The sequence below is a fragment of the Anomalospiza imberbis genome, chromosome 13, assembly GCF_031753505.1.
Source record: "Anomalospiza imberbis isolate Cuckoo-Finch-1a 21T00152 chromosome 13, ASM3175350v1, whole genome shotgun sequence".
NCBI lineage: Eukaryota > Metazoa > Chordata > Aves > Passeriformes > Viduidae > Anomalospiza > Anomalospiza imberbis.
In genome coordinates this window covers 20,165,618-20,187,308 of record NC_089693.1, presented here as the reverse complement: position 1 = coordinate 20,187,308, position 21,691 = coordinate 20,165,618, and the positions used below count along the sequence as shown (strand labels likewise).

Here is a 21,691-nt window from a genome sequence, read left to right as displayed (position 1 = left end):
TTTTATAGCTAATGAAAGTTCAACTGACTTATTTACACCTTGTGCAACAGTAGGTCTTCCAAATAACAACATAGGAATGGTGTTGCATGTAACAAGTCCTGAATAGTTGCAGACAACGTGCAATGGGTAATATTTAATCTCCATTACAAAGGATTGTATAAACACCTCAAGCTCCATTTTATGTAAAAATTCAGTGCTCAATCTTTCTATTTTTTGATACCATGAATGCAGTATGTCAGCATCTTTTGCAGATTTCTGGATCGCTGATGATGGTCATACAAGTACTTGGAATATGCTCTAAAAGCAGCAATGCCAAAATGGAGTTTTTTCTCACTTCTCAAAGATTACTTGCAACAATATGATAGATTCCAGCAATGCTTTCTGTCTTCTGGGAAACTGTTAGTGCATCTGAGCTTGTGTTCATCAATGTATATAGTTCATAAAATGCAGTTTGTTTAGTGTAATAGTGTAAGTATTATCAGATAGCTTAGAATATAGACTTAGTAAAATATTTTTCTTAGAAGCATCTTTTTCTAAAAAAAATGGGGATAACTCATATATGCATATTTTGGTTTAAAGAATTACCAATACCATTTTCTTGCCAAAACTGGCATGAGTTGCTGGTAAAGGAGAATTTTTTAGATACTGTAATAATAAAAACTTGGAATGACTTTAACAAATGTATTGAAGCACTGTAATAAGTTTTAAAAGATCTATTTATTTAAAGGTTTTGTTTGCACAAAGTGGAAGAAGTATTGTCTAATACTTCATGAGTATAATCTTTGAACAGTAACTACCAATTTAATTTATAAAACCATCATCTCTCCTGAGTGCCATTAATATCTGATTGTGAGCTGAGCCTCAGTACTGCCTTGGAATAGGCAAGTAACTAGCTGGCAGTCATGTCCAAGATGTACAGCCAAGTTCTCCTAACCGAAATTTTATCTGTGATTTGTTTCTGCACTTCAGCCTAGGGCAGTAAGCAGATGCTGGAGATCTTTCATTATTAGAATCTTCCTGAGCCATCTGGACACTAATGCAAGTTTCTTTCCTGTTCTTCCTAGAAATAAGAGCAGCGTTTGATTGCGTTGGCCTATTGTATTGATTCTGGCTTTGTGTGCTTAAAAAAAAATTAAAAAAAATCACCACCAACTGTGCCTTTTCTGGGAGTGGTTTGGGGATAAGTCGTAAGAACAGAAAAATTATTCTGGCGATACATTTGAGGTATCTTTGCTAATCAAAATGATCTTCCTGTTCTTTGTATGGTTTTTTTGGTGTACGTAGTGTTTACGTAGAGTTTACAGTGTAATACCATAAGTATTTAAAATATTTAGCTATTGCTGTGGATTTAATGCTATTTTAAAACAAGAACTTCATGTGGTGCTGTGAAAGGTGACAGATTTCTCAAATTAGGAAAAAGTAGTTATTTAAAATTGTTTGCATAATAAGATATTTGTAAACTTAAAAAACTGGATAGCTTATATCTCACTTGAGTGCATGATAGAACTTGTTAGGGCAAATATGCAAATATTCACAAATAGATTGTCCTAAGAAATTGTAATGTGGTTTGTTATTCTAAGTAGTTTAAGAGATAATGAAACTACTGCTTCTCCAGTAATTACTGTGCTGTCTCTTGCATCTGTCAGTGTTTAAAAACAGTTAGCTTGTTTTCTAGGTGACTGTATTCTGTTCAAATAAAGTCAAATTAACTTCCAAGACTGCTTCTTATATGACCTCCTTTAGGTATGCTTCCCTCTTCATCCAAATATTTTACTTGTCAGTTACAGAAGCACCCAAATTAAGAGACAACAAAAAACTTCTGATGTTAAATTTGACAGCTGTTTGTGGTTTCTTATGTATTTCCAAGGGAATTATTTATTCTTTCTCTTCATAACCTTAAAATTAGGAAGAAATACTTCTCTACTGTGTTGTGAAAATGAATATAATGACTGAAAGGTGTTCAATGGTTTCAGAGGCCTCAGGACTGTGATACAGAGATAACAGCACAATATACAAGACATGTAAGTCCAAGAAGCTGGTGCACTCAGATACCTCATACATGAGAGAAATTGTGTCGTTTCAGACTGGTGGAGATTCTAAGACTTATTTAAATGTCTTTCATTTTCTTTAAAGAGTGCTTTCTGCTACATTTTTCTGCAGTAAAAATTAGCCTAATTTTCAAGTTTTAATTGCAGTTATTTCTACTACAATATGAAAACCCACTGAAGTTACTGGATCTAAGAGTACCCTTCACTGGCTTTAATCTGGAGAAAATTCAGCTTCACTAAGTTTTTAGAACATTTCTCATTTTACAAATAGAACTGAGCAGCTGGCTATTTTTATCTGGGTTTAATTTGGCATTTGGCTTTCCAGTTAAACTACTCTTCAGTGCACAGTAAAAGCTGCCATCAGCCAATTTATTGCAGATTCTCAGAGTGTACTTTAGCAGGGACCTTTAGATGTCACCTCCTGCTGACAAGGGTCCTTTGAAAGACAGCATTACTCATGTAATTGTTGAGCCTTTCACTTAATGGTAAATATTAGACTAAACATGCTGCTGATACTATTAACATTCTGCTGCAAGTTCAAAGCAGTAGGAAAAAACATCTACTTATTTATAACTACTGTTTTCTAAAACAATAATACAACATAATTAACATGTGCCATATGATGCTACATAAAATATTTAGCAAAATGTTAGGCATGTAACCCAGACGGTTTAATCCTTTTATATCCTACAGCAGCTGTTTTGCCTAGTTAGGACCCAGCTGCACACAAATCCACAGTTATGTAATAAAACCAGTTTCCTATGTCCTGCACGTTCTAGTGGCAGCTATGTTCAACATTGGTAGCGACACATTTTGGCTCTAAAAGGCATCTGCTGCAGTGCACAGAAATACAGATTTTTACCTGATAACCTCATGTTAGAAACACCAGGTGCAGTGCAGTAGTGAACCAGCTTCCATCAAAAACTACAGAGTTGCAATTTCAGTACAAATATTGCCCAGTAATTCTTGAAGCACTCAGAAAATATCAGAACTAGAGTGTCACAAAAAAAAAAAAAGGTGGGGGTTTTGCCCTGTTTTGGGATAAAATATATTTTTCATTTACTATAAAATCTTGAGTTGACAACTGCATATACATTTAGCATTTCAAAATAAGAGCATGCTGCATCCTTTACACAAATATTTTGATTGTAGAAGATATGCCATATCCACATGGATTCTCAATATATATATAATGACCATATTTACTGCAGAGCATTCTAATCAATACAGCCTGTCGCTAGAAGTGTGCTGGAAGAAACTCCTGTGAAAGCAGCCTTTTTCGTGTGCTTCCACAGACTGCATTATGTCTTGCACAGACATGCACAACCCAAATATGGCTGCACGAAAAGATAATACAGAAAAACACGAGTTTAAAAATTAAGAAAGGGTTTGAAATGCTCCAGTATTCTGTTTTGGTCACTGAAGAGTCACTGTTTACACAGAGAGATTCAGTTTTTCTGTAAAATAAACAATTGGTATAAAAGAACTTTGACAACTGACAACATGCTTAATGAAATTGCTGTTTGGGTAGTGCTCATTTTAGAAAGGCATAAAGTTGCTAAAATTATTTGAGTAAAATAAGGACTATTTTCCTGAGGAATGCAGTATCTAGCACTTTTCACGTAGAAGCTGATTAACACAGTAAAGTCATGTAGCCCTTCTTTCCAAGTCTTTTCTCTCTATGAAATATTAAACACATTTTTAAAAATGCATTAATGGCAGCTGCTTCTATTTTTTTTGGCAATGTGTACACTATACATTTCCACTAGGATGGTTTAGGAAAAATCACTGATTAAATTTTACAGTGTGTATGTTGCAAGTTGTCTTTTGCAACACATTTTTTCTGATACAGAAAAAAGTGGTGTTTTGTACAGAATATTTATTATATATGTTGTATATCTATAATATACCTAAAGATGTGGAAATAGCCTAAGTCTTTTTAGCTTGCATTAGTTTATTTATTTTAGATTAAAAGTTCCAAAATATTCTAAATTAGAAACTATTAAAAATCGTACCGATTTAGACACTTACAAAAAATCCCCTACCGAGTGTTTCAAACGCAATGGAAATTAAAAGATGATTTTTTTTTTCGCCAGAAGTCACTTACACTTGCACCCTCCCAAAAGCAGGGTGCAGACGCAGCAGGCGTTGCCCGGCTGGATGTGCCGGGGTTACCGAGCGCGGGTGCTGCAGCCGCAGCAGCCGCCGCGCGGGACAGCGGCCCCGGCCCCGCCGGGCGCGCACCTGCTCGGCCTCGGCGGGAGCCGCTCCCGGGCGGCGCCACCGCCACCGCCACCGGACCGGCACCGCCACCGCCACCGGACCGGCAGCGCTGCCGCCTCCTCCCCGCGGGAGCTGCCGGGACTCCTCCGACGGCACCGGCTCCCGCGCCGGGCCGAGAGCGGCCCCGACAGCCGGGGCCGAGCCCGCGCCGCCCGGGGATCCCGCCCCGCCCGGGGATCCCGCCCCTCGCGCCCCCTCACGGCCCCCGCGGGGCGGGGCCAGCACCGCCCGGCCCCAGCGGCTCCCGGCTCCCGCCGCGGGGCTCCGAGGGAGCGGGGGCCGTGCCCCAGCTATGGCCGGGTGCGCAGCGCCGCTGAGCTGCGGCCTCCCTCCGTCCGTGCTCCTCCTCACCTGGCTCTGCGCGCTCGGCCAGCCCGGAGCCTCGCACGAGGGTAAGGCGGCTCGGGGCGGCCCCGGGTGTGGGGGTCGGCGGAAGAAAAGGGAAGGGTGAAAGGCGCTCCGGTGAGGAGCCAGGAGGGTGTCGCACGGGAGGGCTCGGCCGGCCGGGGGTTCCGAGCCCTCCCGGTGCTGTGCGGAGCCGCCGGGGATGGAGCGGGCGGTACCGTGGGCCGGGGGTGTGCGGGCGCCGCTCCCCTGCCCGGCCGTGCCCGGCTGGGAGCGCGGGCGGCGGGAGCGGTTCGGGAGGGAAACGAGGCGGGATTTTGCGGGGGGAAGAAGCTGTCGGAGATGGGGTCTCTGCGCGCCAGCTTCGTTTTCCGCGCCATCAACTTTTTCCCGGACGAGGTGAAGGTAAGGCTGGTGCCGCTGCCGTGGTGGCTGCTCAGGGAGGATCGCAGGGCTGCGCCGGCTTTAGGAGAACGAGCGGGACTTGCGGAGAGCGCTGTCAGACGGGCTCACCAGGGCTGCCCCTCGCCCAAGAGGGGGAAAACGTCTTTGCTACAGTACAGCTTTTCAGGTGCATTATCAGTCTTGAATGCCTCACATTTCATTACTTTGCATACACGTTCCTAAATGTGTTTATATATCATACTGTAACGATCTCAGCTGCCATAGCTTTCAGTTTTTAATCTCAATTTTTGAGAGGAGGTGCAGTTGTAGCTTTGTGGTGCGTACTCTGCATCTGGTACGGAGGTAAATTTGCAGAATCTATTTTAATAACTAATTTCGCATATGGACGTGACTGCACGGGAAAACAACTCTCTTAAGAATTTATAACACAACTCTCTTTAGTTTGGTCGTGCATCATTTCTTTGACTTCAAAAGAGGCAGTCTCATAATTCAATCAGGATTTAACTTTCTGAGTTGAAGGATGTAAAACAGCATGTGAAGCTGGAATGTTTAAAGAATTACACAAAGATTAAAGGAGCAAAATCACTGCTCTTCCACAGATTTATTTAGAAACAGTTGTTTCAAAATGTTGCACGTACATAATTTATACATTCCCATGAGTTTTGCAGAATGTCTTGAAACCATTACTACAACAATTAAAGGCAGATAGAAAATTAATGAAAGATAAATTTGAGGGGTTTTTTTTGTATTAACTGAAGATTGAAAAAGTGGTTGTAAATATGGTTTATGGAAAGTTGATTGTATCAGCATCTAGGTTTTAATTCAGCCTACAAATATTCAGTCTGTTATTGCTGAATGTGATTTAAAAGACTATTCTTTGTCCCAACATTTAGAAAAGTAGTGTTTTTCCTGTTCTTCATGACAGAAGATGCAAAATCATTGTGTTACATTGTGATTTATATGACTGCATGGAATTGCCTGCAGTCAGGATAAGCCAGGTTTTGCCTTTTGGCACAAGCCAGCAGTTTTGACTTCACTGAGAACTGATTGTATGCAGTGAGGCTAAAGTTGCTTTTCATAACTTGTTTTTTCTAAAATAAAATGAAATTTGCAATAAGAGTGCTTGTAAATTAATTTGATGTTTCCTTCAGTTAATAGTGAACCAGTATTTTATCTTGGCTAACTCCAAATGTTAGGAGAAAATACTTGCTGATTTAAAATAAATGCAGTCAAAGTATATTTTGTTCTTGCTCTGAATTTTCAACTAACAGGTGAGACTCGAATGCCCAAATGGAGTTGAGGTTAACAATAACCTCTAGCCTAGCCCCACTGTGCTGTGCTGCAGACCTGTGATGGTGTTTCCCTGGCACTTCATGCACCCAAGCCTTTTCCACTCAGTTTAACAGATCAAATCCTTCTCCCTACCCAACAGGAAGCTGCAAACCTTCCTGCCTGTATGGGTTTCTTGTGATTTTTCTTTTAAAATATTTTGTGCTTTCTTTAGAGGTTCTTAGGGGGATAAATGTGAGCATTGATTCGTGGAGAAATGCCTGTGTTGATTTGTAGAAGGAACTGGGGAAGGAAGTACTTGCATAGTTTCCCACTTTTCAGAATGGCAAAACCTGGGGTTTGTGTGATATTATAAGTTTTGAAATCTCCTTATCTGGTTTTGAGCAATGTAGCTGATTTCTGTGAGCTGTAGGATTCTGTGTTCCAGTGTATCCAAGACTGGAATGGAGCTGAATGGGCAAAGCACTCCTGAAGCAGAAGGTAAGGCTGGTGCCCAATGTCTGCAGCACCCAGGGCTAAACTGGCAGCTTGTGAGAAGCCTTGGCCTGTTTCTTATTTCCATAAGGTCTTTTTTACGTACATTTTGGATTTGTGTTTAATTCCATGACACATAGCCTCTACATGTATAAATGGTTCTACTTATCAGGTTCTACATACTTGTTCTTCCTTGTGCTCCTTGTGCCACCTGCACCTCTATAGACCCCTTTTGCTGCTTGCTTTCAGCATTCCTCGGTGCTGACTTCACGGTCCATCTTCATTCTTTACTGACAGGTCAGCAATCAGTGAAAATGATGGAATGATTCAAAGTGGTACAAAGAGAGATGATAAAATCCTGGCTCTGTTACAGGAACGCCCTCCTGCCTTCAGCGTGACAGGATTTTTCCCAGGGCAGGCTGACACGAAGCAGCCTTTGCCCGTGGCCCGGCTGTTGGGCAGGGAGGGAGGAGGATCCCAGTTCTGTCCGTGGGAGCTGAGTGGAGCACGCTGGTGTGTCAGCGAGCTGGGGAGGAAGTGCTGTAGCACAGGCGTGCAGTTACAGCTGCAGGTGACTGTCACTGTCATGTCAGTCGGGAGGTCAGGAAGCTGGCACATGGTGGGGACTTAGCCTAGAATCCATAGCACGGGTGTTCAGAAAGGAATGGTTGGTGGGCTTTGGAGAAACACGAATCTGGACATAATTTCTCTAATTCTTTGTGGTCCAATTAGCTCTTAATCTAAAGACTGGCTATCAGTTCACATCTGTTTCTTGGTTAGTTTACAAACTACATGGCAGTCTTTTATGGCTACTAACCAAACTTGTACATTTATTCAGAAATATGTGCCATAATTATACCTTGTTGCTAAGCTGTTAGGGGTAGTTTCATTCTTTTTTACAACTATCAAGTTGTAACTTTAACATTTTAAATTTGAGTTGAATGTGAAAAACACCTTCCTTCTTTCTGTGAGCAGCTCTTGTACCTCTGTACGTATCAGTAAGTACTAAGCAGTATTGCAGTTCAAAATTTCTCACAGTTTCATGTCCAGTATATGTCATTTTATTTTGCTACTGGTTGGCTGAGGTTGATGTGCTAGGTAAGAGAGAAGGCACAAATCTTCCCAGTAACTTTAAAGCCACCTTTTCAGTGCTTGTAGGTGTGGTGATAGGGTTTACCTTTATTTTTTAAACAGGGGAGGAAAAGATAGTTCTGGGAAGTTCAGAATGTAATACTTGGCTTTTCTGACTTCTATTCAGTAAACAGAATAGAGTTAGTATTGCTGCTTTGACTTACAGACATCCTAGTTAAGATGATTGTGATGTTTCCAAATGCTTGCTGTTAATTAAACGCTTGACTGTGATTGGATTCTGGGCAATTGCTAATGCATAGAAGGAAAAGTAGCCCAAAAATTAAAGACCATGCAGAAAGTATGACTCATGATCCTTTTCAAAGGGTCAGAGGAATCAGTATAAAAATAAAACTTCCATTTAATACATTACCTGTCTTTTCTACCTAATGAAATAATGATAGGAGATCATCTTAATAAATATACTAGAGTTTTGAAGGCAGGTGTACTGTATATATCCCTTCATCTTCCAGATTTCTAAGCAAATTATTAATTGTAGTATGTAGCCGTTAGATTTGTGGATAATAGTTTGTGTTATCATACCCCAGAGTTAAAGAATGTAATGTTAACTGCCAAGAATGGATATTTTGCAATGTTTATTGTCCTTAGTAGTGGCTTTTTTGTTGTAATGGTATATGATTATAAACATACATTAGTAATATATATTACTTCTGAATATGCATGTTAACATTACACTTCTAAAAACTGACCCTTTCCCTTTCCCCATAGGCCTCCTTTGAAACTGCACCTAGTAGTGATGCAAAGAAAACCTGAAATCATTAACACTCAATTCTGTCAATTAGAAAATGCTTTGAGTTACACTGTTTAAATTAGAAAATGCTTTGAACTGCACTGTTTAATGTATAAGGACCAAGGATTGACACTGCCAATCTGGCTCTTGGACTCTTTATCTAAGGAAGTGCAGAGAATACAGAGTTCAAAGACAGCTTATTATTTGGAGAAACATGGACTGTGGTGTTCCCCTATTTAAAAACAAAGATTTATGAAAATATGTCTGGGATCATGCCTGTAACACTAAGTATTTCTCTGGTAATTCTTATAAAAGGAATAATGTTGCTAAATCATATTAAGATGCTAGGAAATTTAATCCCGTAATGGTACAGTAAATGACAAAAGTGTTATTCTTTTGTAAAACCCATCTTTTGTTTCTTAGCTACAACACTTAAAAAGTCAGCCATTAGCAGCCCATGTGAAATTTTGACTTGAGAATGTTAACAAGATAAGTAGACATGTACATGCTTCATCACGCTATTCACGCATCTGAGGCCCATGTAATGTTTCATCCTATTTTAGAAATAGTTCTTCCAAAGTAATAAAAAAGTTTGTTAAATGTCTATGGGGGAAATGGTAGAACCGAATTTATAATACAGTGTTTTCAAGGTCAAGTGATTCATTAGTTTTTACTTAGCCATTGTCAAAAGCGTTCTCCAGCTACTTCAGAGTTTAAAAAAATCGAATCATTAGTCTGCTTTGTGCATAAACATTTGTCTCCTTAGTGCAGAATTAAAATTTAGGCCATCCAACCTCATATGTGACTTAGGTGTGTCGTTTTGGGGTTTTTTGTTGCTAAATTTGGACTTATACTGTGGGGCAGTAAGAAGACTTTAAGGTGCAAATAATAAAGAAAACGTTGTCATTGGGAGTTACCACGGAACAGTGCAGAGAGCTACCTTTGATTTAAACTGCAGAGGTTCCCTGGTCTCAATAAAAATGAAGACACGCAAGTACAGGCAAGCTTAGAACTTCCCTTCAAAGGCTACAGATCTTTTAATATATTTTAGTACTCTGAGCTGGTGGCTGGGGTGAGTGTTGCCATAATCTCTTGCCATCTGATTTAGTATGAGATTGTACTCTGAGTTGTTTGTTTGCTAATCTTGCTAGTCATAGGTTTTAACCTCTTTCTGTTTTTCTCCAGCCAGCATAGCTACTCTGCTGCCTTAAGCCACTAAAACTGTTTCACCTGTTTTCCTCTCTTTACACTTTTTCCACTTGTCATCAGCTCTTCACAATTTTTTTAATGGATGTTAATACAAGGATTAACTAAGAACCATGGCCTCTTGTTGTAATCTTAAAATCATAGATACATGGAAAAGAGATATAAAACATATGCAGTCTGTGTAATAAATTGTTTGAATGGCCATATTAAATAAAATTTACAAGGTAGGGGTGATTACTGATTTTGTTTTTGCCAAGTCTTAATATGCTCTTACCATTCCCAGCCTCCTCATGGAGCTCTCCTTTGTTCAAGATGTCTTTTCTAGACCAGTTTGCCCCAGCATATTAATAAAGAGAATAAACTAGAAATATTGAAAAGTGTGGATGCATCTGTGATCAGAAAAAAAAGAAAGAATTGAACTGTATTGTTAGTACATAATAGTCATTGTAATCGATCAGTGAGTGTACTATAGGTCTGAGTATAAAATGTTTGAAAAATAAGTATATAAAAGCAGTAAAGGAACATGTCCCCTTTTAGCATAGCAGAGGAGATGCTGTGTTTTAAGAGAAGCTTCATCTGGAAACAACACGTACCCTGAAGATGCTGTATCGATGCACAGGAGGTCATCTTACAGGAACACAGAAATGGTGAAAGTGCAACTTTGGCTCTGCATTGCTTCAAGGTCAATTAATTGAGAGATAATATCCAGCTGCATAGTCAGTCTTAAATTCAGTTGAGAGTTGTAACTGGAGGAGGGAAATGTAATTAATGCTAATATAAAAATCAAGTATTTATGAAATATTAGGCTGAAATGTACACAAAACCATTCATAATTCAGGAAATAGGGATATAGAAATAGAGAAATTAAGTTGTGTCTTCAGGAAGCATTCTTTTGGATGTCTGTAAAACGTAGGGTTTGGCAAATCTGCCTATAGTTACAAATAAGAACAAATCCTTGGCTAATGAGGAGATACTGAACCAGTTAAATACATTTTTGGCACTTGTACATTTACAAGATAGTTTGTACATGTGCAAATTTCTGTTGCTGGATCCTTTTTGGCAGCAGTTCTTATGTCTTGTGAGTTTTTCTGTATCCACCTGAGCCATCTCAGCGGTATGGTGTAAGTTGCCCATCAGTTCTTTGCACATCCCACAAGTCAGAAAGATTTGTATTTTGAAACAGAAGGGTGACCTGTCTTAAAACCCAAATGTTGATTTGGCCCACATCAAGAACCATTCAGCAGCACATTAGGGTAGGGTAAGACTTGTAGGAAAAAGGGGTCCTGCTACATTAAGCTACATTCTGCTTTTGCTGCTACTATGACACTTCAGAGAAATCTGGTTAGTGTGTAAAATAATAATATTTCTACTGGACTGCTGCACACCTGCAGTGCCAAAGGAAGGGAACTGCTTTGCTGGGCTCTGCAGTGCTTTGGGTGTTTCCACCAAAGGACTTGTACATGGAGCCTTTCGCAGCACAGCAGGAATCCACTGCTGTCACACTTCGATGAATGCAAGGGAACTTAAAACTTAGGCTGCCCATCTTAGTTTGTCTAGCCTGCAGTGGCTGCAGCCATGTGGGACTGGGTTAGGCCGATTCAAATTAATGGCTTAAGTGGTGTCAGCCCAGCCTCTGCCACAAATGCCACGTCATGGAAGTGTTGGTCAAACTCTGAGGTTTGTGGGAATGAGAACCGATACCCTATGCAGGTGTGACACTACCTGACATACAATGTAGTCATCCCAGGCAATTCTAAAATCCTAATCCTCTTCAGTATCTATGAATCGCTGATTTACTCAATGTTGATGGTAATGAACTTCAAGTAGGCATTATTTATGCTGCCTTAAATTGATACTTTGTTTCCTTTAGCTTATTTTATGAGAAAGGTTAGACGCCACCAATGTTTTTACTGCTTGTATCGTTCCTAGTTGATCTACTTCTGTTGTGTTGACTAAATTCACCTCCTCTCCAAACAAAGTAATGTTAATCTTCTAAATCTCTCCTTGTATGGATGACTGTCTCTGGTTTTAATCTGTTTATGACATTCTCTGGTGATTTTCTGCTTGTGATATATCTTTTTTTAGATGGATGTTGTTAGTGAGCACATGATTTCTAGAGAGGTTGTGCCATAGATTTATGTAATAGCATAATATTTTAAGTCTGCATTTCAAAGAGATGGTGGTGAGCTCCTTTCTTTTGTTTATGCTGTCCCTTAAACTGATGATAATAGTTGCTTGGTGTTTTTTTGGTAGTAGTTCCCTTTTTAATTTCATTGATAAGTAGTAAAAATCTTTACCTAGAACATGTCAGTGTTTTCTGGTGGTCATTCTAACTTATATCTGGGGATTGGAGACCCTTCCATGCAACGTGATGTGTGTAGTTGGTGCTTCTTGAGACAGCAGCCATCTTCAGGTCTTTCACAACACCTTTGAAAGCTGTTCTTACTCAAGTTATTTAGCTAGACTGATCTTCTCTTTTTTCCTCCCCTCTCTCTCCATCTTCCCCAAATGACCCCTTGAGAGCTATGAAAAAGAACTAGAAAGGTGCATTCCAGTCAGTGTAACATTAGAATGGGTAGAGAGTCGGCTGGTGAATAGTTTGGCGTATGCATCTAAGATACAAAACGGTGTGAGGGAAAGTGCTCTGCAAGTGCAGCAAAATTTATGCAGGGTAAATGTGCCCAAACATTGGAAGAAATACATTAAACATGAAGAGACTGAAGTTTCAAACTGAATTGAAGTTATGAAATATACTACAGATGTGTAACGTGGATGTAGGTTGACAGAACTTCAGTCCCTCACAGATCAGCTTTTGGTTTTAGCGGAATTCAATAGTTGCATGGCATTGGGTAAATGATATAAGAGCTTTTTGTCTGCTGAGATTATCTTAATGTTCTTGAGTCATCAATTTTAGAAGCGTGATAATGGCATGAGGATGCTAATAAAACCAGGTAACTTCATAAAATTCTACTTTCATGACCTTGGGCATGCTTCTAGAGAGAAAGGGATGAGATGACAAATTGAACTCTGCATAAAAAAAGCTGTAACTGTTTGAACACAAGAATGCAGATGTACACTGCTCATTTGAATCAATGTTAATAATTTTTTTTTTGTTTCCATATAGCTGTATCTGAACCTTCTTTTATTGCTAAAAGTGAAGATCGTTTGTTTAAGCATTTATTTGAAGACTATCAAAGATGGGTTCGTCCAGTGGAACGCTTGAATGACACAATAAAAATCAAGTTTGGCCTTGCAATCTCTCAGCTAGTAGATGTGGTATGTATAGTAAATAAGTTGTATTTTTTTTCCACTAACTTTAAAAGGAGTATAATTTCATGTGAAATAATTGTGCCTGTTAAGCACAATAGATTAAGCATCTGAAATTATTATCTGTGTAATAAAAATGCCCTGTAGATCAATATATAATGTTCTCATATAAACATACTTAGTGATTAGAATGCTTTCAGCAGTGTGTTTGGTATTTTAAGTTACAGACCTTTGTGAACTAAAGCAGCTATTTCCTATGGATAGATTATTTTTTGTGATATATGTGTTATTTTACAGGATGAGAAAAATCAATTGATGACAACAAATGTATGGTTGAAACAGGTATGTGTCAAATATTGATGAAAATTTCTGAAGCTCTATAACTGCAAATCAAAATTTAGGAGAAACTCTTCTAGTTAATTGTATATTCAAAAAATTTAGTTCCTGCATGAAATTTTATTTCACCTATTATCTTTATAGAATGTCCCTGGAAATGCTTTAAAGGATTAATTGTGACAAACCTCTTAAAAAACCATAACAGCAAGGTAAATAAAAATTCACCAAGTTAAAAGTAGTATGATATGGCATTGCATGGCCATTTAATAGACCAAGGTGTATATATCCAGCCGTTACAGTCTGGGTTCTTGGGGTCTGTCTGACCCTGGCTGCCGTAGGTGTCCCAGATAGCGATGTCCTGCTAAGCGCAGCTTGTCCAGGTGTCCCAGGCAGGCTCCCAGCCACAGGCAACCTTAGCAAGCAGCTCAGCTCTGAGGTGAGATCAGCTCTCTGGTGAATTCGGCTCTTCAGTGATTTCAGCTCCTTGCTCGCTAAGTGCCCCGGGCAGACGCGGGGAGGGAGAGAGGAGAAGGCTGTGTGAGGTTCCACAGCGGTGTCTTTATTGGCAGCTCCTGCCAAGGGTCTCAGAGACAGCTCTTCTGCCAAACTGGGCAGAAATGGGGCGTTATATAGGGTGCAGGGGTTTTGGAAAGGGTCCAGTAGTGAGGGTCGAGGTGAATATGACCTATGGCCTTACAGAGCGATAACGTGGGTCCAAAGGCAGAAGAGGGGCTTCTTTGGCCCAGTCATCACGACTAGGCACTTCTTACCTTACCTTAGGCAAGTGAGCACCAGGGAGGCCTTGCAGGGCCTGTGGCTGCTACATCCAGCCACAAATTGCTGCTTCAGTACAAAAGTTTTTATTCAAAAGCTTTATTAAGAAAAGTATGGTGAGTGTATTCTTCTGTATAATATTTTTGAGGTCTTTTTCCTGTGGGATATTTGAAAATATTGGATATACATTATTGTAGAATTCCAGTTTCAAAGTTGAATATGCTTGCTAGAAAGAAAATACTTTTTTCTCTTGAAAATATTTGGGTTTGGGCAGGAAAAAGCCTCAAGCTTTGTAATTGTGAGAGTCCAGGGCTAAATTTAATTGCCACTATTTACTTAGGTAATGCTGCTCACAAATCATTCTTGATTTAACTGAGAAGAATCTTTGCAGATGCTGGGTATACTTACTAGCTTATGGAATTATTTTTGTTTGGGCTAATTCCTTTCTGTTTGTTTATTTGTTTATTTGATTTTTTTTTTCCTTTTGCTTCCCATTTCCTTCTTTTCAGTAACTGGAATTTTAGGCCAAGTTTTTATTTTTAGGAAAACTTTGACATTAGTCAGCAAATGTGAGATGGCCATGTGGGCTGATGATTCTTTGTGCCCTCTTTAATAGTTTCTGCAGATCTTCTTGAAGTTGAACCCGTTTTAAGAGTTGGAGCATGATGGGGTTTTTGTATAATGAAAATGTTTAAATTGCTTCTGATTAGCTTCCAGTCATTGGTATTCATCCAGAACAAGCTTTTATCAAATTTAATTTATACAATTAAATTAAATTATAATAGCTCTTACTTATAAATACACGCTCTGAAAAAGGAACATCATATCTTAAGTTCTGTACAGAAACAATGTCAAGTAGCTCTTATAACAGAAAACAAATACTGAAAGACATAACTGCATGTCTGTTCAGCAACTTCATTGTTTTATGCAAATTTTAGTTCAGTTTCATTGTTGTTAATTGCCCTGTTATCTGTTTTCATCTGGTATCACCCTGCTGAAATCCACTTCCCAATAATAATTACTTTTACGTCTCACATATCCACAGGAATGGATAGATGTAAAATTAAGGTGGAATCCTGAAGACTATGCTGGAATAACATCTATCCGTGTCCCATCAGATTCTATTTGGATTCCAGATATTGTGCTGTATGACAAGTAAGGTTTGAATGTTTTAATACAAAATGCACTTACTTTATAACTTTGCTGACCAAAGTGCTTCTATGAGGCTCATTGGATAGACATAATGTGTACATTTAGTGGGCTGAGAACCTGTGGAAGAACTTGCCTCTGAATGCAAATAGGCTTTGTTGCCATGTTAAATGCTCAAATGTTTTGCTTTACTTCTGAATGGAATTTCTAGTCCCTTTGAAAAAGTTATTTTCATTTTGTTGTGTGAACTTTTTTCTTTATTGGAGAAAAACGTCTTGCACAGTGCTGGGTATAAATAGTGTAGTGTGATGGGAGGGAAGTAACTAATTTGTGCTGTTGTAGGTTATATTCAGCATGGAATGAAAGTCAGATACATTTAACTGTAAGGGGGGGTTGGGTTGGTTTTGATTTTTTTCTTTTGGAAATTAGCAGATCTCAGAAACAAGAACTTTTGAATTAACCTTTCTGCACAACTCAGGTGCGCATACAGTGCTTTTACATTTCCTGACTTGTCAAGTCAGGATAAAAGGCTGTTGCAGTGATTGTAAATTCAGGTTTGGGCACAAGTATTATTTTACCTGTTTCGTGACTCTTTTTCTTCAATAATTATGATTTGGCTGAATTTAAAAGTACTTATTCTGTCTTACTAATAGAAACACCAGAGCTGGGTCATGCTGTTAAAGATCAGGGTTTTGCAATCCTTTCATAAGTCATTGGGACCGTAGAAAGTTGCACAGATCTTTTCAGGACTTGAAAATATTCTTCAGTCTTCCAAAGCTACTTACCTTTGTTAGCTTCAGATTTGAGGGGAAAAAGTTGACTCTGAAGACAATAAAAAATTTTGGCTATCAAGGGATAGACAGCTGAAATGACAATAACAAAGCATAATTTCTTCTTTAAGTACATCCCCACACCCCATTGTAATTGCCTGCATTAATCTCTTTTCTTTCAGTGCAGATGGACGTTTTGAGGGAACATCTACAAAAACCGTGGTAAAATATGATGGCACCATTGCTTGGACTCCACCAGCAAACTACAAAAGTTCTTGTACTATTGATGTAACATTCTTCCCCTTTGACCTTCAAAATTGCTCAATGAAATTTGGTTCCTGGACTTATGATGGCTCACAGGTTGATCTAATTCTTGAAGATTATGATGTTGACAAAAGAGATTTTTTTGATAATGGAGAATGGGAAATAGTGACTGCAACAGGGAGCAAAGGAAACAGGACTGATGGATGCTGCTGGTATCCTTTTGTTACATATTCATTTATAATTAGACGTTTGCCACTTTTTTACACTTTGTTTCTCATTATTCCTTGTATTGGGCTTTCATTTCTAACTGTCCTTGTCTTCTATCTTCCTTCAAATGAAGGTGAAAAAATTTCACTCTGCACTTCAGTACTGGTATCTTTGACTGTTTTTCTTCTTGTTATTGAAGAAATTATTCCGTCATCTTCTAAAGTTATCCCACTCATAGGAGAGTACTTGGTGTTTACTATGATATTTGTGACCTTGTCCATTGTGATCACTGTCTTCGCTATCAACATCCACCACCGCTCCTCGTCCACGCACAACGCCATGGCACCCTGGGTTCGCAAGATATTTCTGCACAAGCTGCCCAAGCTGCTCTGTATGAGAAGCCACGTCGATAGGTACTTTGCTCAGAAGGAGGAAACAGCAAATATGAGTGGATCAGAATCATCCAGGAACACCTTGGAAGCAGCTCTGGATTCCATCCGCTATATTACGAGACACGTGATGAAGGAGAATGAAGTTCGCGAGGTGGGTGTGTTAGTCCTGCTGTACTGATTTTGTACAAGTGCAAATTAGAAAACCAAGGGCTTTACTGTGCAGTTGCATATTAAAGATGTGCTACAGATCCCCAGCTTTTGTACTTTGCTGAAAGTTGTATAGTTGTTTCCACTAGAAAAAAGTGCAAATATGGTACAATACTGAGAATATTTAGCTGATACAGTACAGTATTTGGGGTCCTCCGAAGTCTTCTGCTGTTTTCTAGAAGTTCTTGTCATTAGTTACACATTGTGACACACTTGTCTGTGACAAGAGCATGTACTGTAACTGTTCCCTACAGTGCTGCTGAGATGACAGAAGGAGCTCTTTTTCACTTTAATGTTGTACACTTTAATGTTGAAGGCTATCTTGAAAACGCATTTGCCTTATATTTTCCAAATAAATACTGCCAAGACTTATCTTGCATCTTTCAATTCTGAATAAAAACAGTTTGAGTGCTCTGACTTGTATTAGTTTAAATGCAGGCTATAGCCATATGTTGGCCATTTTGTGCTCAGGTGAAACATGGACTCAGTGACTTCCTAAGTGTTCTCTTCTACCCTTACTATTATTTGTCCCTAAGTTTTATTAAAATATGTCAGAGGCTTTTTTTTTAGTGTCAGAATGCATTTGCACTCTGAATTATCCTTAATGAATTTTTACAACATTTGTGTAAGAGCATTAGAAATCTGTTTTCTTTACATGCTCTTTAAGCTAGCACCATTGGTACATCAGAGACTTAAATGCTATTTCCAGTCTAATGTAGAAGTTTGTAGAAATACAGAAGATTGTGGTGTAGTGTCTGTTCCTGATGGCAAAGCCTGAGGTTCTTGCAGTCTCTATGGGAATTGCTGTCTTCAGAAGGCTCTGTTTGCTGAGAGTGTGTTCTCCCATACGAGACTAGGAGTAATGTGCCTCCTCTGATGTGCCTTCTCAGGACTTGATTCTGACATTGTCACAAGGGATGCGGCCTAGATTTTTAATAAATGTATCTGCTGTACTGTTAAAGCAGCATCTGCATTGTATGTACAACAGAAATAGAATGGTTTGCTATTAAATACATAATTTCCTGTAAATTAAGGGTTGACTGTTAGGGACAAATAGTAAGTATTTTGTTTTTCAAGTGTAATGTTGTTACTATAAACCTTGGAAATTAATTTACAGCTGACTAGGGATTCAGTTGTTTTATTATTTCTGGGCTCCAGAGAATGCAAGCTTTAATTGCAAAAGTTGTTAATAAACACTAGACAGCTAGTGCTATTATAGCCTTACATCTTAGGAAGCATTAAGCTTGGGAAACATGGATAGCTCCAGTTCGAATCCAAGACAATTATTTGGCTGGGTTTTAATTTGCTTGCACAATTATATCTTCAATACTTGCACAACTATGTATAGGTATGAATAATTTTGTCAAAAAGGAAAGTATTCTTGAAACTACTGTGAGTATTCTCCCCAGCATATAATTCTTTGCAGCTTTCAGCAATTGTTTGTAACACAACAGCTGCTCTGTAGTAACAATTAATTTTTTTTTTTTTTATTTACTACTTGGGAAGTTTGGTTTTCATTTTCTGGTTAGTTTTTTTGTTGTTGTTGGTTGGTGGTTTTGGTTGTTTGGAGTTTTTTTACGACTTTTGCTTCCAACTCCTGCTCGGGGATTCCACGTTCTGATGTCATGTGCCATGTATCCTGCAGTATGTTAGAAAATGGCAGGCCAGTCTCATCTGTGTAGATGAGGATGTTTGGTGCTTCTCAGGGTCAATTTCTGCATCAAAATCTACATTGTTTATCAATCTTCACAGAGGGAAGCTTGCTTCATTTCTAACTCACAACATAATTATAAAATATTGTTCCAGAGGGTTATCACAGGGACATGGTTGGAAAAAGTGTACTTGAAATAACTAAGAATTGCAGGATTTGGTACTGTATTTTCACCTGTTCTTGCACACACTGACCAGCTCATGTGCTCTCTCTTTTAGGTTGTTGAAGACTGGAAATACATTGCTCAGGTGCTTGATCGAATGTTCCTATGGGCTTTTCTTCTGGTTTCAATAATTGGATCACTTGTGTTATTTATTCCTGTTATTCATAAATGGGCAAGTATAATAGTCCCTACCCATATAGGCAGTACAAATGCATAAAGTATTTTTGGAGCTATGTCCTACTGATCTGGCTCTAAGTTTTGCAGTAGCTCTATTTCTATGCATGTTCTTTGTAGCCATATTTCTGGTAGAGTGAAAAAAAATATCCAGAGCTAGAAAATTAGGTTTATCTTAAAGCATGGCATTCCCAGGACACACAGAAGTCGGTTTGCTTATTGCCAGTGTACTGAGTTACTGCCAAGGCAGAATTAAAAGAACCTTTTCAAGCCATGGCATATGTGATTTATGAAAACAGCAGACACTGACACCTACTGTGACATAGAAGGATTTCAATTTTTAATGATGATCACTGTAGTCCAATTATTAAATTACTATATAAATCATTATACTGAATATTAAATATTTGCAATTATACAGTAGAGTTGCTTATTTTAATTTAGTATACAAAGGTGAATTTTCATCAGTTCTCTTCAGTGTGTTGTAGAAGTCTGAAATTTTGCCAGAGTAATTTAAAATAATAAAAATATAAGTTAAACTTCCTGTATATATAATATACAACTAAGAACAGCAATTTGGCCATGTTTGGCCTTTATAAATTTTCAGTGGAATTTGCTGCTAAATTTTAAAGCTTGTTAATTCTGTGATACCAACATGAGCATTTAATAAACCTTAAAATGCCTAAAGGATGTGTGTATATTGATGTCTCCATCAGCTTTGGAAAGGAAGGCAAAGGCACTTAACTGAGTTCCCAAGGTGCATAAGTATTCTAAGGGGCTGGAACATTCAGATTTCTTTACTCTTGATGAAGAGTTTGATACAGTGTGTTAGTTTGCAGACGTGTTCATTATTTCCTGTATCTGGGTGTTTCTCAGAATTAAGATTTTAAGCACAGGCATAAGGAATTTGTAGAGTGTCTTTCTGAAGGAAATGGGTTATAAATTACTCTGCTGTGGAACCAAATGGAGATGATTAATGATTTTCACATTTGTTTAATTGAACTTAAAAGAGCTGCCTTGGATTAATTCTTTCACTTTAAAAACCATATGTAACTCTAAGCAGCAAGGACTTTGAGTTTTCCGTATTTCCTTTTTCCTCCTAAGGTCATTGAAAACGAGCTTGCAATTTTTCAATTATTCCATTAAAATGCATTCTTTACACTGATGCCAATGTCACCTTTCTTAATAGCTTTATTTCTGGAAAAGACTCTAAAATAGTTGGGTGTCTTCCTACACTGAAGTTTTTTCAGTGTTGTTCATAATATAATTGCATCCCGTAGGCCTAATACAGGAGTAGAGCAGGCTAGAGCAAATCTTAGGAAGTTTGTTTGCTTAAATTACTACATGAATAATAATATGTTTAGGTGAGAAATTTTAGTGTAAACTGTGGTATCTTCAATAATTTAAAGTTTTTATAGTGATTATAAATTTGAACAACAGATATATATTTCTCCCACACTCCCTCCCAGATCTCTTTTAGTAAAGCCCTGCACTGATTATAATAGTGATTACTTATGTCATAATTTACATATAATTGAATATTTATTTCAAAATGTTTTAATATGCAGGACATTCTTGGTTTTGTGTAGCTTTTAAAGCTCACAGGTAGGGAAATTATATCAGGCAGACCTTTTTTTATAATAATAATTAGGGAATTACTCTTCTTCACTTACACAACTACATCTGACATTGGATATCCATGTTTCCTCTATTCCCATCATAATTTTCAAGGTGAATTTGTAAAGATTATCTGTTTTAATTAATTAATGTAAGAGCTTTAACTTCCCAGTATTACTGAGGTTAAACAATGCATCAATTACTTTTTCTGTGTGCATGTTGCAGAAACACTTCAGATAGCTTGTTTCCTCTCCAAATACAACATTTCTTTTTAAAGTCTTCCATAGGTTTGAATTACTGAAATTTACTCTTACCTGTAGAGAAAGCAAAGTGAGCACAACTGTAGATTAGATATATATCTTATTTTTTATCTCTCCATTTCATGTCTTTACCCTTGTTAAATTATGTCTCCAGGGTGCCCAGTTACATCATGATGGGCAGCACATTGTCCAGTGGAGTCACTCTATTATAGTAACTCAGTTTTTGAAAATGCATGAATTTCTTTTAGTGACTTCTAGTCTGATCATGATAGATTCAGATAACACAGCTGACACTGGAATCCTTGGGGTCTTCTGCTTATCAGGTGTGTCTGAAACAAAAGAATGTTAATATACTCGGAAGCATGGACTTTTACCCCTGTAACTTACTGCTGAATGTATTGAACTGTAGGTAATACTACCTTATATAGATCTCTGTCACTCTCTCAAAATAAATGAAAAAAAAGGCACAA

At 38.3% G+C, this 21,691-nt stretch overlaps 1 protein-coding gene across 3 annotated transcripts; it reads left to right on the top strand.

Moving 5' to 3' along the window:
• Positions 1 to 4,545: 4,545 nt before the first annotated feature.
• On the top strand, positions 4,546 to 19,883 carry CHRNA5 (cholinergic receptor nicotinic alpha 5 subunit). 3 transcript variants are annotated; one of them, XM_068204436.1, is made up of 6 exons: positions 4,546 to 4,723; positions 13,055 to 13,206; positions 13,495 to 13,539; positions 15,353 to 15,462; positions 16,409 to 17,240; positions 19,226 to 19,883. In XM_068204436.1, exons 1-6 carry the CDS (start codon positions 4,624 to 4,626, stop codon positions 19,385 to 19,387), a joined length of 1,401 nt encoding a protein of 466 aa, XP_068060537.1. In that variant the 5' UTR covers positions 4,546 to 4,623; the 3' UTR covers positions 19,388 to 19,883. The 3 variants fall into 3 exon arrangements, with proteins under 3 accessions (XP_068060537.1, XP_068060539.1, XP_068060538.1); XM_068204438.1 differs by lacking the exon at positions 4,546 to 4,723 and adding an exon at positions 4,734 to 4,793; XM_068204437.1 differs by lacking the exon at positions 4,546 to 4,723 and adding an exon at positions 4,945 to 5,081.
• The last annotated feature ends 1,808 nt before the right edge of the window (positions 19,884 to 21,691 follow it).

What these genes read in the sequence shown, in the direction of transcription:
- CHRNA5 (XM_068204436.1), top strand. Translation starts at nt 4,624, where the DNA reads ATGGCCGGGTGCGCAGCGCCGCTGAGCTGCGGCCTCCCTCCGTCCGTG. An exon ending in GCCCGGAGCCTCGCACGAGG is followed by an intron (nt 4,724 to 13,054) that starts GTAAGGCGGCTC and finishes GTTTCCATATAG; the next exon opens with CTGTATCTGAACCTTCTTTT. An exon ending in TCTCTCAGCTAGTAGATGTG is followed by an intron (nt 13,207 to 13,494) that starts GTATGTATAGTA and finishes GTTATTTTACAG; the next exon opens with GATGAGAAAAATCAATTGAT.